The sequence below is a fragment of the Dryobates pubescens genome, chromosome 39, assembly GCF_014839835.1.
Source record: "Dryobates pubescens isolate bDryPub1 chromosome 39, bDryPub1.pri, whole genome shotgun sequence".
Taxonomy (NCBI): domain Eukaryota; kingdom Metazoa; phylum Chordata; class Aves; order Piciformes; family Picidae; genus Dryobates; species Dryobates pubescens.
In genome coordinates, this window is record NC_071650.1 from 43,622 (window position 1) to 58,822 (window position 15,201).

Genomic DNA, 15,201 nt, shown 5'->3' on the forward strand with positions numbered 1-15,201 from the left:
CGCACCCAGCAGTGCCAGCAGCACCGGCTGAGGGCTGGGGGTGGATCTGGGCAGCCAGTGCCACCCAGTGCCCGGCCAATGGGAGGCAGCCCTGCTGCTGACTCGGCTGTGCCCAGGCAGAGCAGCAGCGCCGGGCACCCTGCGGAGCAGACGGACGGACGGACGCCCAGCCAGGGTGCCAAGGGGCAGCGATGCCCTCGGGCCGGGCACGCCCCTGCAGGGGGCTGTGGGCAGGGGGCAGCCGGGCGCTGCCAAGGTGAAAGAGCCCCAGAGCTGGCTGGGGCCAGCAGCCCCTGGCTGGGGCCGGTGCTGCAGCCCGGGGCCAAGCGGCGCTGGCAGCCCTGCGGGGCTGGGCTCTGCCTGGTGACTGCTGACGCTGCCCAGCGCCGCTCCTGGCTGCGCCGTGCTGGGGCTCCCGGGGCCCGCATTGGGTGAGGCTGGGGCGGGAGCTCAGCTTGCTCAGGGGGTCCCAGCCCCACCGCAGCCTCTGCTGCGTTAGCCATGGAGCCTGGTGCTGTGCTGGGAGCTGCGGCCGTGCTGGTGGCACTGGTGGTGCTGGGAGCCCACCCGGCTGGAGCTGAGGAGCTCTCAGGTGGGCTCAGAGCTGGGGCACGGGGAGGGGCTGCTGGGCTTGGGTGGTGCCCTGCGAGGTGCTGGGGGTCTGCTGTCCCCTCCTGCCCCCACTGCTGGGTGCCAGTCCCTCCTGCCCTGGCCTCCCCTAGCTCCTCCCTGGCTGTGCCCAGGGCCCAGGCTGAGGCACGGAGTCCTCTCGGGGTCAGGATCCCCCCAGCAGTGCTGCGGCAGCTGCGTGGCACTGGGGGAGGCTGGGAGGGGAGCGGCGATGGGCAGGGGGCTCCCTGGTGCCTCGCTGCCCTCCCCTGACCTGGCTCCTGCCCCACCAGGAGTTTTCCTGGAGATGGGGAAGTCTGAGTGCCAGTTCCTCAACGGCACCGAGAGGGTCAGGTATGTGTACAAGAACATCCACAACCGGGAGCAGTTTGTTCACTTCGACAGCGATCTGGGGATCCATGTGGCCGACACCCCGCTGGGTGAGCCCCAAGCCCGGTACTGGAACAGCCAACCGGAGATACTGGAGCAGAGAAGGGCTAAGGTGGACACCTACTGCCGGCACAACTACAAGGTGGTAACTCCATTCACGGTGGAGAGGAGAGGTGAGAGCGTGGCAGAGCCTTTCCCTGGGCAGTGGGCACCAGCCAAGCCCCTGGCACTCCCCAGATGCCCCAACCCCAGCGTGGTTCCGGGTGGAAAGGGTCCTCTGGGGATCCGGATGGGAGCCTCAGGGCTGCTGGTGCCTTGTGCCCATCGCCCATCACTAAGGTGGTCCCCGCCTGGCTCAGCCCCCCCCAGCCCCATGCAGGGGTCCTGCTTTGCCTTGCTGAGGGGAGGGGGGAGGAGAACAGAAAGGGGAACTGGGTGGGAAGGCTGCCAGGGGGTTTCCGAGGGAAGCTTCCCCCCACGCCCAGGGCTGTCAGCAGCTCCCAGGGCAGAAGTGAGCTGAGCCTGGAGGCTGCTGGAGCTGAGCCAGCAGGATAGTGCCCCACAACATAGCCCTCTGGAGAGGTTCCTGCCAGCTGGCAGCCCTGCAACGCCCCCCACCCAGGGCTGGTGCCATGGAGTCCCTGCATGGTAGGGGTGGGAAGGGAGCTCTGGAGCTCACCCAGCCCAAGCCCCCTGCTCCGGCAGGGCACCCCCAGCAGCTTGCCCAGGAGCACAAAGGCCAGGGGGGGGTTGGAAGCTGTCCACAGGAGGAGACTCCACAACCTCTCTGGGCAGCCTGCTTGCCCTCTTGCCCCCCAGCCCTTGGCTCTGGCTGAGCACGGAGGAGATGCCCAGGAGGGCTGGCAGGAGGGCAGAGTGTGGCTGTGCCAGGTGCAGAGAGGGCTTGGCAAGTCCCTGGGCACGTCCCGCGGTGCTTGGGGGCCCCAGAGCCAAACGTGGGTCAGAGCAGGGGCAGGGTGGTCCCTGCCTGGGCTGTGCCAGCCCCTTGCCAGCTGTCTCTGGCTCTGCCCCAGTGCCACCCCAGGTGCAGATCCACTTCGTGCAGCCGAGCTCCCTGCCCCAGGGCACCAGCGCCAGGCTGGTTTGCGCCGTGATGGATTTCTACCCCGCGGAGGTGGAGGTGAAGTGGTTCAGGAACGGGCAGGAGGAGACGGAGAGCGTGGTGTCCACGGAGGTGCTGCAGAACGGGGACTGGACCTACCAGGTGCTGGTGCTGCTGGAAACCAGCCCGCAGCGCGGGGACACCTACCTGTGCCAGGTGGAGCACAGCAGCCTGCAGCGCCCCATCGCCCAGCGCTGGGGTAAGGCTCTGCCCCGGCCCCGGGGCAGCTGGGGGGGCACAAGGTGCTGGTGGGGTCCCCATCGAGTCCTGCTGGGGAAGCTTGGGAGCTGCGGGGCTGGAAGGGGAGGGTGGGGGATGGGCTCTGCCTTGACTTCAGCCCTCAGCCCCCTCCCCGCTCTCCTCCCCACAGAGCTGCCGTCGGACCCCGGCCGCAGCAAGATGCTGACAGGGGTGGGGGGCTTGGTGCTGGGGCTCCTCTTCCTGGGCCTGGGGCTCTGCCTCCACCTGCGCAGCAAGGTGAGCTGGGGGGTGGGGGCCAGCGGCTGGGGGCCTCTCTCTGCCCAGGGAGCTGCTGGAGGCTCCAGCTCTGCAGGCTTTCCAACCGCCCCCCCCGCCATTGTGCCCCTGGGGGTGGGCTCTGGGTGTTCCTGGGGGGTGGGCTCTGGGTGCCCCTGGGGGTGGGCACTGGGTGCTCCTGGGGGATGGGCTCTGGGTGCTCCTGGGGGATGGGCTCTGGGTGCCCCTGGTGGTGGGTTCTGGGTGACCCTGGGGCTGGAGTCTGGGTGCTCCTGGGGGGTGGGCAATGGGTGCCCCTTGGGATGAGCTCTGGGTGCCCCTGGGGATGCACTTTGGGTGTCCCTGGGGATGGGCTCTGGGTGCCCCTGAAGATGAGCTCTGGGTGCCCCTGGGGGATGGGCTCTGGGTGCCCCTGCTCCAGCAGGGGGTTGGACTCCATGCTCCCCAGTGCTCCCCCCTGCCCCCCACCACTCTGTGACTGGGATCCTTCTCTCCCCACAGGGCTCCTGAATCACCTTCTGCCCCTGCTCAGCCACCGGCCAGGCCCTGCCTGCAGCCTCCCCTGTGCCTGGCCCCTCCCTGTGCCACATCCCCACAGCCCCACGCTGCCCCCCTGGCTCAGCCCCTCTGCCCCAGCCCAGCTTAGCAGCCCCAAGACTCCCAGGGCTCTGCCAGGCTGGCCCTGGGCTGCTGCAGCTCTGCCCAGTAAAGTCTCCCAGGATGGCTTCTTCAGCCTTGCCTTGGACTCATGGAGCCATGGAATGGTTCCCTTGGGAAAGGCCTCTGGGACCATCCAGGCCGAGCCTCCAGCCAGCACCACCCATGGCTGTCGGAAAGCCTGCAGGGACTCCCTTGTTGGTGAGGCAGGAATCCTTTCTTGGTACAGAACAAGCAGCTTATGTAGGAAAAATCGAGCAGGGTAAGCCATTCCCTGACATTCTTGCACCACTGCTGCTAAATGAGTTTTCTCCTTTGAGATGCAGCTGTCCATTGTTATCTTCATGCCCTATCAGGTTGATCTTCTCCAGCGTGGAGGCGAGTGTCCTCCTGTCTCGCACTTCAGGCTGTTTGCCACGGTCAGCTCTTCTTTCTCATCAAGCCATCCTTCCAGTAGCAGAGGCCTGTTGTTCTTTCTTGTCCTGAAAGCTTTCATAGATACATTCTGCTTTCCTACACTACTCAGCCTCCAGACAGCCTGTAGAGAGCACAACACAGCCTCTAGAGTGCCCTAGGGAGACTCTATACAGCCTCTATAGAGCCTAATGCAGCCACTATAGAGCCCAACAGAGCCCCGTGGAGCCTGGTAGCACCCTATGGAGCCCTATGGAGCCTCTATACAGTCTATAGAGAGCCCCATGCAGCCTCTATAGTGCCCTAAGGAACCTCCATAGAGCCTCTCTAGAGCCCAATGAGCCTCTCTAGAGCCTCTCTAGTGCCCTTTAGACTCTCAATGCAGCCTCTATGGAGCCCAATGCACCCTCTATAATACCCTATGGAGCCCTATGGAACCCCATGGAGCTCTATAGAGCCACTATAGAGCCCTATTGAGGCTCTATAGAGTCCTGTGTATCCTCTATATTGCCCCATGGAGCCCAATGGAGCCTCTATAGAGGTCTATGGAGCCTCTATATTAACTGTTGGAGCCTCCATGTAGACCATGGTAGCCTCCATAGAGGCCTATGCAGTCTTTATAGAGGCTGATGGAGCCTCTAGATAGACTGTGGTTGCCTCTGCAGAGGCCTATGGAGCCTCTGTAGAGCCATTGGGAGTCTATGGAGCCCTAAGGAACCTCTATATTGACCATTGGAGACTCTATAGAGGACTATGCAGCCTCTATATAGACAGTGGGAGCCTCTAGAGCGGCCTAGGGAGCCTCTACAGAAGCCTGTGGCACCTCTGTAGAGCCCATGGGAGCCTCTCTAGAGGCTTATGGAACCTTTATAGAGCCTTATGGAGACTCTATAGACCTCTGGGAGCCTCTTTAGATTCCAATGGAGCCTCTATATAAACCATGGGAGGCTCTGTATAGACCTTGGGAGCCTCTACATTGGCCTGTGGAGCCCATATTGAGCCAATGGGAGTGTCTATAGAGCCCGTGGGAGCCTCTATGGAGGCCTATGGAACCTCTGTGGTGTCTGTTGAAGCCTCTATGTAGACCATGGTAGCCTCCATAGAGGCCTATGCAGCCTCTATAGAGGCTGATGGAGCCTCTAGATAGACTGTGGTTGCCTCTGTAGAGACCCATGGAGCCTCTGTAGAGCCCTTGGGAGTCTCTATGGAGCCCTAAGGAACCTCAATATTGACCATTGGAGCCTCTAGAGAGGCCTTTGCAGTGGGTGCCTCTCTAGAAGCCTGTGGAGCTTCTACAGAAGCCTGTGGTGCCTCTGTAGAGCCTATGGGAGCCTCTCTAGAGCCCCATGGAGCCTCTGCAGAGCCCGTGGGAGCCTCTCCAGAGCCCCATGGAGCCTCTGCAGAGCCCGTGGGAGCCTCTCTAGAGCCCCATGGAGCCTCTGCAGAGCCCGTGGGAGCCTCTCCAGAGCCCCATGGAGCCTCTGCAGAGCCCGTGGGAGCCTCTCTAGAGCCCGATGGAGCCTCTGCAGAGCCCGTGGGAGCCTCTCCAGAGCCCCATGGAGCCTCTGCAGAGCCCGTGGGAGCCTCTCTAGAGCCCCATGGAGCCTTAGTTGCCCTTTCCTTGCTTTCCGCGCATTGCAACAGCGCCACCTAAGGGCCTGTGACGCACAGGCAGGCTGCAGACCTGGGGATGCGTGGTTGGAAAGCTGCGACTCGGAGAGGGGCCCTGGGGGTGCTGGTTGGCAGTCGACTGACCATGAGGCAGCAGTGCCCAGGCGGCCAAGAAGGCCAATGGCATCCTGGCAGGGTGGGCAGCAGGGGCAGGAGGTGTCCATCCCCCTGTGCCCAGCACTGGGGAGGCCACACCTCGAGCGCTGTGTTCAGCTCTGGGCTACTTACTCCAGGAAGGACACTGAGGCACTGCCCCAAGCCTCTCACCTGCCCCAGCACCCCCACCCATGGCTCCAGGCCACCCCAGCCCCGACTGTGCCCCCCCTGCCCCATGCGCCAGCTCCCCCTGCCCCCGCACCCAGCAGTGCCAGCAGCACCGGCTGAGGGCTGGGGGTGGATCTGGGCAGCCAGTGCCACCCAGTGCCCGGCCAATGGGAGGCAGCCCTGCTGCTGACTCGGCTGTGCCCAGGCAGAGCAGCAGCGCCGGGCACCCTGCGGAGCAGACGGACGGACGGACGCCCAGCCAGGGTGCCAAGGGGCAGCGATGCCCTCGGGCCGGGCACGCCCCTGCAGGGGGCTGTGGGCAGGGGGCAGCCGGGCGCTGCCAAGGTGAAAGAGCCCCAGAGCTGGCTGGGGCCAGCAGCCCCTGGCTGGGGCCGGTGCTGCAGCCCGGGGCCAAGCGGCGCTGGCAGCCCTGCGGGGCTGGGCTCTGCCTGGTGACTGCTGACGCTGCCCAGCGCCGCTCCTGGCTGCGCCGTGCTGGGGCTCCCGGGGCCCGCATTGGGTGAGGCCGGGGCGGGAGCTCAGCTTGCTCAGGGGGTCCCAGCCCCACCGCAGCCTCTGCTGCGTTAGCCATGGAGCCTGGTGCTGTGCTGGGAGCTGCGGCCGTGCTGGTGGCACTGGTGGTGCTGGGAGCCCACCCGGCTGGAGCTGAGAAGCTCTCAGGTGGGCTCAGAGCTGGGGCACGGGGAGGGGCTGCTGGGCTTGGGTGGTGCCCTGCGAGGTGCTGGGGGTCTGCTGTCCCCTCCTGCCCCCACTGCTGGGTGCCAGTCCCTCCTGCCCTGGCCTCCCCTGGCTCCTCCCTGGCTGTGCCCAGGGCCCAGGCTGAGGCACGGAGTCCTCTCGGGGTCAGGATCCCCCCAGCAGTGCTGCGGCAGCTGCGTGGCACTGGGGGAGGCTGGGAGGGGAGCGGCGATGGGCAGGGGGCTCCCTGGTGCCTCGCTGCCCTCCCCTGACCTGGCTCCTGCCCCACCAGGAGTTTTCCTGGAGATGGGGAAGGGCGAGTGCCAGTTCCTCAACGGCACCGAGAGGGTCAGGTTTGTGCTCAGGTACATCCACAACCGGGAGCAGCTTGTTCACTTCGACAGCGATCTGGGGATCCATGTGGCCGACACCCCCCTGGGTGAGCACCAAGCCCAGTACTGGAACAGCCAACCGGAGCTAATGGAGCGGAGAAGGGCTGAGGTGGACACCTGCCGGCACAACTACAAGGCGGTAACTCCATTCACGGTGGAGAGGAGAGGTGAGAGCGTGGCAGAGCCTTTCCCTGGGCAGTGGGCACCAGCCAAGCCCCTGGCACTCCCCAGATGCCCCAACCCCAGCATGGTTCAGGGTGGGAAGGGACCTCTGGGGATCCGGATGGGAGCCTCAGGGCTGCTGGTGCCTTGTGCCCATCGCCCATCACTAAGGTGGTCCCCGCCTGGCTCAGCCCCCCCAGCCCCATGCAGGGGTCCTGCTTTGCCTTGCTGAGGGGAGGGGGGAGGAGAACAGAAAGGGGAACTGGGTGGGAAGGCTGCCAGGGGGTTTCCGAGGGAAGCTTCCCCCTACGCCCAGGGCTGTCAGCAGCTCCCAGGGCAGAAGTGAGCTGAGCCTGGAGGCTGCTGGAGCTGAGCCAGCAGGATAGTGCCCCACAACATAGCCCTCTGGAGAGGTTCCTGCCAGCTGGCAGCCCTGCAACGCCCCCCACCCAGGGCTGGTGCCATGGAGTCCCTGCATGGTAGGGGTGGGAAGGGAGCTCTGCAGCTCACCCAGCCCAAGCCCCCTGCTCCGGCAGGGCACCCCCAGCAGCTTGCCCAGGAGCACAAAGGCCAGGGGGGGTTGGAAGCTGTCCACAGGAGGAGACTCCACAACCTCTCTGGGCAGCCTGCTTGCCCTCTTGCCCCCCAGCCCTTGGCTCTGGCTGAGCACGGAGGAGATGCCCAGGAGGGCTGGCAGGAGGGCAGAGTGTGGCTGTGCCAGGTGCAGAGAGGGCTTGGCAAGTCCCTGGGCACGTCCCGCGCTGCTTGGGGGCCCCAGAGCCAAACGTGGGTCAGAGCAGGGGCAGGGTGGTCCCTGCCTGGGCTGTGCCAGCCCCTTGCCAGCTGTCTCTGGCTCTGCCCCAGTGCCACCCCAGGTGCAGATCCACTTCGTGCAGCCGAGCTCCCTGCCCCAGGGCACCAGCGCCAGGCTGGTTTGCGCCGTGATGGATTTCTACCCCGCGGAGGTGGAGGTGAAGTGGTTCAGGAACGGGCAGGAGGAGACGGAGAGCGTGGTGTCCACGGAGGTGCTGCAGAACGGGGACTGGACCTACCAGGTGCTGGTGCTGCTGGAAACCAGCCCGCAGCGCGGGGACACCTACCTGTGCCAGGTGGAGCACAGCAGCCTGCAGCGCCCCATCGCCCAGCGCTGGGGTAAGGCTCTGCCCCGGCCCCGGGGCAGCTGGGGGGGCACAAGGTGCTGGTGGGGTCCCCATCGAGTCCTGCTGGGGAAGCTTGGGAGCTGCGGGGCTGGAGGGGGAAGGTGGGGGATGGGCTCTGCCTTGACTTCAGCCCTCAGCCCCCTCCCCGCTCTCCTCCCCACAGAGCTGCCGTCGGACCCCGGCCGCAGCAAGATGCTGACAGGGGTGGGGGGCTTGGTGCTGGGGCTCCTCTTCCTGGGCCTGGGGCTCTGCCTCCACCTGCGCAGCAAGGTGAGCTGGGGGGTGGGGGCCAGCGGCTGGGGGCCTCTCTCTGCCCAGGGAGCTGCTGGAGGCTCCAGCTCTGCAGGCTTTCCAACCGCCCCCCCCGCCATTGTGCCCCTGGGGGTGGGCTCTGGGTGTTCCTGGGGGGTGGGCTCTGGGTGCCCCTGGGGGTGGGCACTGGGTGCTCCTGGGGGATGGGCTCTGGGTGCTCCTGGGGGATCGGTTCTGGGTGCCCCTGGTGGTGGGTTCTGGGTGACCCTGGGGCTGGACTCTGGGTGCTCCTGGGGGGTGGGCAATGGGTGCCCCTTGGGATGAGCTCTGGGTGCCCCTGGGGATGCACTTTGGGTGTCCCTGGGGATGGGCTCTGGGTGCCCCTGAAGATGAGCTCTGGGTGCCCCTGGGGGATGGGCTCTGGGTGCCCCTGCTCCAGCAGGGGGTTGGACTCCATGCTCCCCAGTGCTCCCCCCTGCCCCCCACCACTCTGTGACTGGGATCCTTCTCTCCCCACAGGGCTCCTGAATCACCTTCTGCCCCTGCTCAGCCACCGGCCAGGCCCTGCCTGCAGCCTCCCCTGTGCCTGGCCCCTCCCTGTGCCACATCCCCACAGCCCCACGCTGCCCCCCTGGCTCAGCCCCTCTGCCCCAGCCCAGCTTAGCAGCCCCAAGATTCCCAGGGCTCTGCCAGGCTGGCCCTGGGCTGCTGCAGCTCTGCCCAGTAAAGTCTCCCAGGATGGCTTCTTCAGCCTTGCCTTGGACTCATGGAGCCATGGAATGGTTCCCTTGGGAAAGGCCTCTGGGACCATCCAGGCCGAGCCTCCAGCCAGCACCACCCATGGCTGTCGGAAAGCCTGCAGGGACTCCCTTGTTGGTGAGGCAGGAATCCTTTCTTGGTACAGAACAAGCAGCTTATGTAGGAAAAATCGAGCAGGGTAAGCCATTCCCTGACATTCTTGCACCACTGCTGCTAAATGAGTTTTCTCCTTTGAGATGCAGCTGTCCATTGTTATCTTCATGCCCTATCAGGTTGATCTTCTCCAGCGTGGAGGCGAGTGTCCTCCTGTCTCGCACTTCAGGCTGTTTGCCACGGTCAGCTCTTCTTTCTCATCAAGCCATCCTTCCAGTAGCAGAGGCCTGTTGTTCTTTCTTGTCCTGAAAGCTTTCATAGATACATTCTGCTTTCCTACACTACTCAGCCTCCAGACAGCCTGTAGAGAGCACAACACAGCCTCTAGAGTGCCCTAGGGAGACTCTATACAGCCTCTATAGAGCCTAATGCAGCCACTATAGAGCCCAACAGAGCCCCGTGGAGCCTGGTAGCACCCTATGGAGCCCTATGGAGCCTCTATACAGTCTATAGAGAGCCCCATGCAGCCTCTATAGTGCCCTAAGGAACCTCCATAGAGCCTCTCTAGAGCCCAATGAGCCTCTCTAGAGCCTCTCTAGTGCCCTTTAGACTCTCAATGCAGCCTCTATGGAGCCCAATGCACCCTCTATAATACCCTATGGAGCCCTATGGAACCCCATGGAGCTCTATAGAGCCACTATAGAGCCCTATTGAGGCTCTATAGAGTCCTGTGTATCCTCTATATTGCCCCATGGAGCCCAATGGAGCCTCTATAGAGGTCTATGGAGCCTCTATATTAACTGTTGGAGCCTCCATGTAGACCATGGTAGCCTCCATAGAGGCCTATGCAGTCTTTATAGAGGCTGATGGAGCCTCTAGATAGACTGTGGTTGCCTCTGCAGAGGCCTATGGAGCCTCTGTAGAGCCATTGGGAGTCTATGGAGCCCTAAGGAACCTCTATATTGACCATTGGAGACTCTATAGAGGACTATGCAGCCTCTATATAGACAGTGGGAGCCTCTAGAGCGGCCTAGGGAGCCTCTACAGAAGCCTGTGGCACCTCTGTAGAGCCCATGGGAGCCTCTCTAGAGGCTTATGGAACCTTTATAGAGCCTTATGGAGACTCTATAGACCTCTGGGAGCCTCTTTAGATTCCAATGGAGCCTCTATATAAACCATGGGAGGCTCTGTATAGACCTTGGGAGCCTCTACATTGGCCTGTGGAGCCCATATTGAGCCAATGGGAGTGTCTATAGAGCCCGTGGGAACCTCTATGGAGGCCTATGGAACCTCTGTGGTGACTGTTGGAGCCTCTATGTAGACCATGGTAGCCTCCATAGAGGCCTATGCAGCCTCTATAGAGGCTGATGGAGCCTCTCGATAGACCATGGTTGCCTCTGTAGAGCCCCATGGAGCCTCTGTAGAGCCCTTGGGAGTCTCTATGGAGCCCTAAGGAACCTCAATATTGACCATTGGAGCCTCTAGAGAGGCCTTTGCAGTGGGTGCCTCTCTAGAAGCCTGTGGAGCTTCTACAGAAGCCTGTGGTGCCTCTGTAGAGCCTATGGGAGCCTCTCTAGAGCCCCATGGAGCCTCTGCAGAGCCCGTGGGAGCCTCTCTAGAGCCCCATGGAGCCTCTGCAGAGCCCGTGGGAGCCTCTCTAGAGCCCCATGGAGCCTCTGCAGAGCCCGTGGGAGCCTCTCTAGAGCCCCATGGAGCCTCTGCAGAGCCCGTGGGAGCCTCTCTAGAGCCCCATGGAGCCTCTGCAGAGCCCGTGGGAGCCTCTCCAGAGCCCCATGGAGCCTCTGCAGAGCCCGTGGGAGCCTCTCTAGAGCCCCATGGAGCCTCTGCAGAGCCCGTGGGAGCCTCTCTAGAGCCCCATGGAGCCTCTGCAGAGCCCGTGGGAGCCTCTCTAGAGCCCCATGGAGCCTCTGCAGAGCCCGTGGGAGCCTCTCTAGAGCCCCATGGAGCCTCTGCAGAGCCCGTGGGAGCCTCTCTAGAGCCCCCTGGAGCCTCTGCAGAGCCCGTGGGAGCCTCTCTAGAGCCCCATGGAGCCTCTGCAGAGCCCGTGGGAGCCTCTCTAGAGCCCCATGGAGCCTCTGCAGAGCCCGTGGGAGCCTCTCCAGAGCCCCATGGAGCCTCTCCAGAGCCCATGGGAGCCTCTCCAGAGCCCCATGGAGCCTTAGTTGCCCTTTCCTTGCTTTCCGCGCATTGCAACAGCGCCACCTAAGGGCCTGTGACGCACAGGCAGGCTGCAGACCTGGGGATGCGTGGTTGGAAAGCTGCGACTCGGAGAGGGGCCTGGGGGTGCTGGTTGGCAGTCGACTGACCATGAGGCAGCAGTGCCCAGGCGGCCAAGAAGGCCAATGGCATCCTGGCAGGGTGGGCAGCAGGGCCAGGAGGTGTCCATCCCCCTGTGCCCAGCACTGGGGAGGCCACACCTCGAGCGCTGTGTTCAGCTCTGGGCTGTTTACTCCAGGAAGGACACTGAGGCACTGCCCCAAGCCTCTCACCTGCCCCAGCACCCCCACCCATGGCTCCAGGCCACCCCAGCCCCGACTGTGCCCCCCCTGCCCCATGAGCCAGCTCCCCCTGCCCCCGCACCCAGCAGTGCCAGCAGCACCGGCTGAGGGCTGGGGGTGGATCTGGGCAGCCAGTGCCACCCAGTGCCCGGCCAATGGGAGGCAGCCCTGCTGCTGACTCGGCTGTGCCCAGGCAGAGCAGCAGCGCCGGGCACCCTGCGGAGCAGACGGACGGACGGACGCCCAGCCAGGGTGCCAAGGGGCAGCGATGCCCTCGGGCCGGGCACGCCCCTGCAGGGGGCTGTGGGCAGGGGGCAGCCGGGCGCTGCCAAGGTGAAAGAGCCCCAGAGCTGGCTGGGGCCAGCAGCCCCTGGCTGGGGCCGGTGCTGCAGCCCGGGGCCAAGCGGCGCTGGCAGCCCTGCGGGGCTGGGCTCTGCCTGGTGACTGCTGACGCTGCCCAGCGCCGCTCCTGGCTGCGCCGTGCTGGGGCTCCCGGGGCCCGCATTGGGTGAGGCTGGGGCGGGAGCTCAGCTTGCTCAGGGGGTCCCAGCCCCACCGCAGCCTCTGCTGCGTTAGCCATGGAGCCTGGTGCTGTGCTGGGAGCTGCGGCCGTGCTGGTGGCACTGGTGGTGCTGGGAGCCCACCCGGCTGGAGCTGAGGAGCTCTCAGGTGGGCTCAGAGCTGGGGCACGGGGAGGGGCTGCTGGGCTTGGGTGGTGCCCTGCGAGGTGCTGGGGGTCTGCTGTCCCCTCCTGCCCCCACTGCTGGGTGCCAGTCCCTCCTGCCCTGGCCTCCCCTAGCTCCTCCCTGGCTGTGCCCAGGGCCCAGGCTGAGGCACGGAGTCCTCTCGGGGTCAGGATCCCCCCAGCAGTGCTGCGGCAGCTGCGTGGCACTGGGGGAGGCTGGGAGGGGAGCGGCGATGGGCAGGGGGCTCCCTGGTGCCTGGCTGCCCTCCCCTGACCTGGCTCCTGCCCCACCAGGAGTTTTCCTGGAGATGGTGAAGGGCGAGTGCCAGTTCCTCAACGGCACCGAGAGGGTCAGGTTTGTGTACAAGAGGATCCACAACCGGGAGCAGTATGCTCACTTCGACAGCGATCTGGGGATCTTTGTGGCCGACACCCCCCTGGGTGAGCCCCAAGCCCGGTACTGGAACAGCCAACCGGAGGTACTGGAGCAGAGAAGGGCTGAGGTGGACAGGTTCTGCCGGCACAACTACAAGGTGGTAACTCCATTCACGGTGGAGAGGAGAGGTGAGAGTGTGGCAGAGCCTTTCCCTGGGCAGTGGGCACCAGCCAAGCCCCTGGCACTCCCCAGATGCCCCAACCCCAGCGTGGTTCAGGGTGGGAAGGGACCTCTGGGGATCCGGATGGGAGCCTCAGGGCTGCTGGTGCCTTGTGCCCATCGCCCGTCACTAAGGTGGTCCCCGCCTGGCTCAGCCCCCCCCAGCCCCATGCAGGGGTCCTGCTTTGCCTTGCTGAGGGGAGGGGGGAGGAGAACAGAAAGGGGAACTGGGTGGGAAGGCTGCCAGGGGGTTTCCGAGGGAAGCTTCCCCCCACGCCCAGGGCTGTCAGCAGCTCCCAGGGCAGAAGTGAGCTGAGCCTGGAGGCTGCTGGAGCTGAGCCAGCAGGATAGTGCCCCACAACATAGCCCTCTGGAGAGGTTCCTGCCAGCTGGCAGCCCTGCAACGCCCCCCACCCAGGGCTGGTGCCATGGAATCCCTGCATGGTAGGGGTGGGAAGGGAGCTCTGGAGCTCACCCAGCCCAAGCCCCCTGCTCTGGCAGGGCACCCCCAGCAGCTTGCCCAGGAGCACAAAGGCCAGGGGGGGGTTGGAAGCTGTCCACAGGAGGAGACTCCACAACCTCTCTGGGCAGCCTGCTTGCCCTCTTGCCCCCCAGCCCTTGGCTCTGGCTGAGCACGGAGGAGATGCCCAGGAGGGCTGGCAGGAGGGCAGAGTGTGGCTGTGCCAGGTGCAGAGAGGGTTGGCAAGTCCCTGGGCACGTCCCGCGGTGCTTGGGGTCCCCAGAGCCAAACGTGGGTCAGAGCAGGGGCAGGGTGGTCCCTGCCTGGGCTGTGCCAGCCCCTTGCCAGCTGTCTCTGGCTCTGCCCCAGTGCCACCCCAGGTGCAGATCCACTTCGTGCAGCCGAGCTCCCTGCCCCAGGGCACCAGCGCCAGGCTGGTTTGCGCCGTGATGGATTTCTACCCCGCGGAGGTGGAAGTGAAGTGGTTCAGGAACGGGCAGGAGGAGACGGAGAGCGTGGTGTCCACGGAGGTGCTGCAGAACGGGGACTGGACCTACCAGGTGCTGGTGCTGCTGGAAACCAGCCCGCAGCGCGGGGACACCTACCTGTGCCAGGTGGAGCACAGCAGCCTGCAGCGCCCCATCGCCCAGCGCTGGGGTAAGGCTCTGCCCCGGCCCCGGGGCAGCTGGGGGGGCACAAGGTGCTGGTGGGGTCCCCATCGAGTCCTGCTGGGGAAGCTTGGGAGCTGCAGGGCTGGAGGGGGAGGGTGGGGGATGGGCTCTGCCTTGACTTCAGCCCTCAGCCCCCTCCCCGCTCTCCTCCCCACAGAGCTGCCGTCGGACCCCGGCCGCAGCAAGATGCTGACAGGGGTGGGGGGCTTGGTGCTGGGGCTCCTCTTCCTGGGCCTGGGGCTCTGCCTCCACCTGCGCAGCAAGGTGAGCTGGGGGGTGGGGGCCAGCGGCTGGGGGCCTCTCTCTGCCCAGGGAGCTGCTGGAGGCTCCAGCTCTGCAGGCTTTCCAACCGCCCCCCCCGGCCATTGTGCCCCTGGGGGTGGACTCTGGGTGCCCCTGGGGATGGGCTCTGGGTGCTCCTGGGCGATGGACTCTGGGTGCTCCTGGGGGTCGGTTCTGGGTGACCCTGGGGCTGGACTCTGGGTGCTCCTGGGGGTGTGGGCTCTGGGTGCCCCTGGGGGTGGGCTCTGGCTGCTCCTGGGCGATGGGCTCTGGGTGCTCCTGGGGGATGGGCTCTGGGTGCTCCTGGGGGATGGGCTCTGGGTGCCCCTGGGGGTGGGCTCTGGGTGCCCCTGGGGATGGGCTCTGGGTGCTCCTGGGTGTGGGCTCTGGGTGCTCCTGGGTGTGGGCTCTGGGTGCTCCTGGGGATGGGCTCTGGGTGCCCCTGGGGGTGGGCTCTGGGTGCTCCTGGGCGATGGGCTCTGGGTGCTCCTGGGGGGTGGGCTCTGGGTGCTCCTGGGGGATGGGCTCTGGGTGCTCCTGGGGGATGGGCTCTGGGTGCCCCTGGGGGTGGGTTCTGGGTGACCCTGGGGCTGGACTCTGGGTGCTCCTGGGGGGTGGGCAATGGGTGCCCCTCGGGATGAGCTCTGGGTGCCCCTGGGGATGCACTTTGGGTGTCCCTGGGGATGGGCTCTGGGTGCCCCTGGAGATGAGCTCTGGGTGCCCCTGGGGGATGGGCTCTGGGTGTCCCTGCTCCAGCAGGGGGTTGGACTCCATGCTCCCCAGTGCTCCCCCCTGCCCCCCACCACTCTGTGACTGGGATCCTTCTCTCCCCACAGGGCTCCTGAATCACCTTCTGCCCCTGCTCAG

At 65.3% G+C, this 15,201-nt stretch overlaps 3 protein-coding genes across 3 annotated transcripts; all 3 read left to right on the forward strand.

The window, feature by feature from the left end:
* The first annotated feature begins 466 nt into the window (after positions 1–466).
* On the forward strand, positions 467–3,132 carry LOC128899043 (class II histocompatibility antigen, B-L beta chain-like). Its single transcript, XM_054177171.1, has 5 exons — positions 467–592; positions 903–1,172; positions 2,034–2,321; positions 2,493–2,599; positions 3,101–3,132. The coding sequence occupies exons 1-5, from the start codon at positions 502–504 to the stop codon at positions 3,107–3,109; spliced, it is 765 nt and encodes a 254-aa protein (XP_054033146.1). The 5' UTR covers positions 467–501; the 3' UTR covers positions 3,110–3,132.
* Positions 3,133–6,160: 3,028 nt separating this feature from the next.
* LOC128899042 (class II histocompatibility antigen, B-L beta chain-like) lies at positions 6,161–8,821 on the forward strand. Its single transcript, XM_054177169.1, has 5 exons — positions 6,161–6,286; positions 6,597–6,863; positions 7,723–8,010; positions 8,182–8,288; positions 8,790–8,821. The coding sequence occupies exons 1-5, from the start codon at positions 6,196–6,198 to the stop codon at positions 8,796–8,798; spliced, it is 762 nt and encodes a 253-aa protein (XP_054033144.1). The 5' UTR covers positions 6,161–6,195; the 3' UTR covers positions 8,799–8,821.
* Positions 8,822–12,184: 3,363 nt separating this feature from the next.
* Positions 12,185–15,201, forward strand: LOC104301057 (class II histocompatibility antigen, B-L beta chain-like). The gene is made up of 5 exons (XM_054177170.1): positions 12,185–12,310; positions 12,621–12,890; positions 13,751–14,038; positions 14,210–14,316; positions 15,171–15,201. The coding sequence occupies exons 1-5, from the start codon at positions 12,220–12,222 to the stop codon at positions 15,177–15,179; spliced, it is 765 nt and encodes a 254-aa protein (XP_054033145.1). The 5' UTR covers positions 12,185–12,219; the 3' UTR covers positions 15,180–15,201.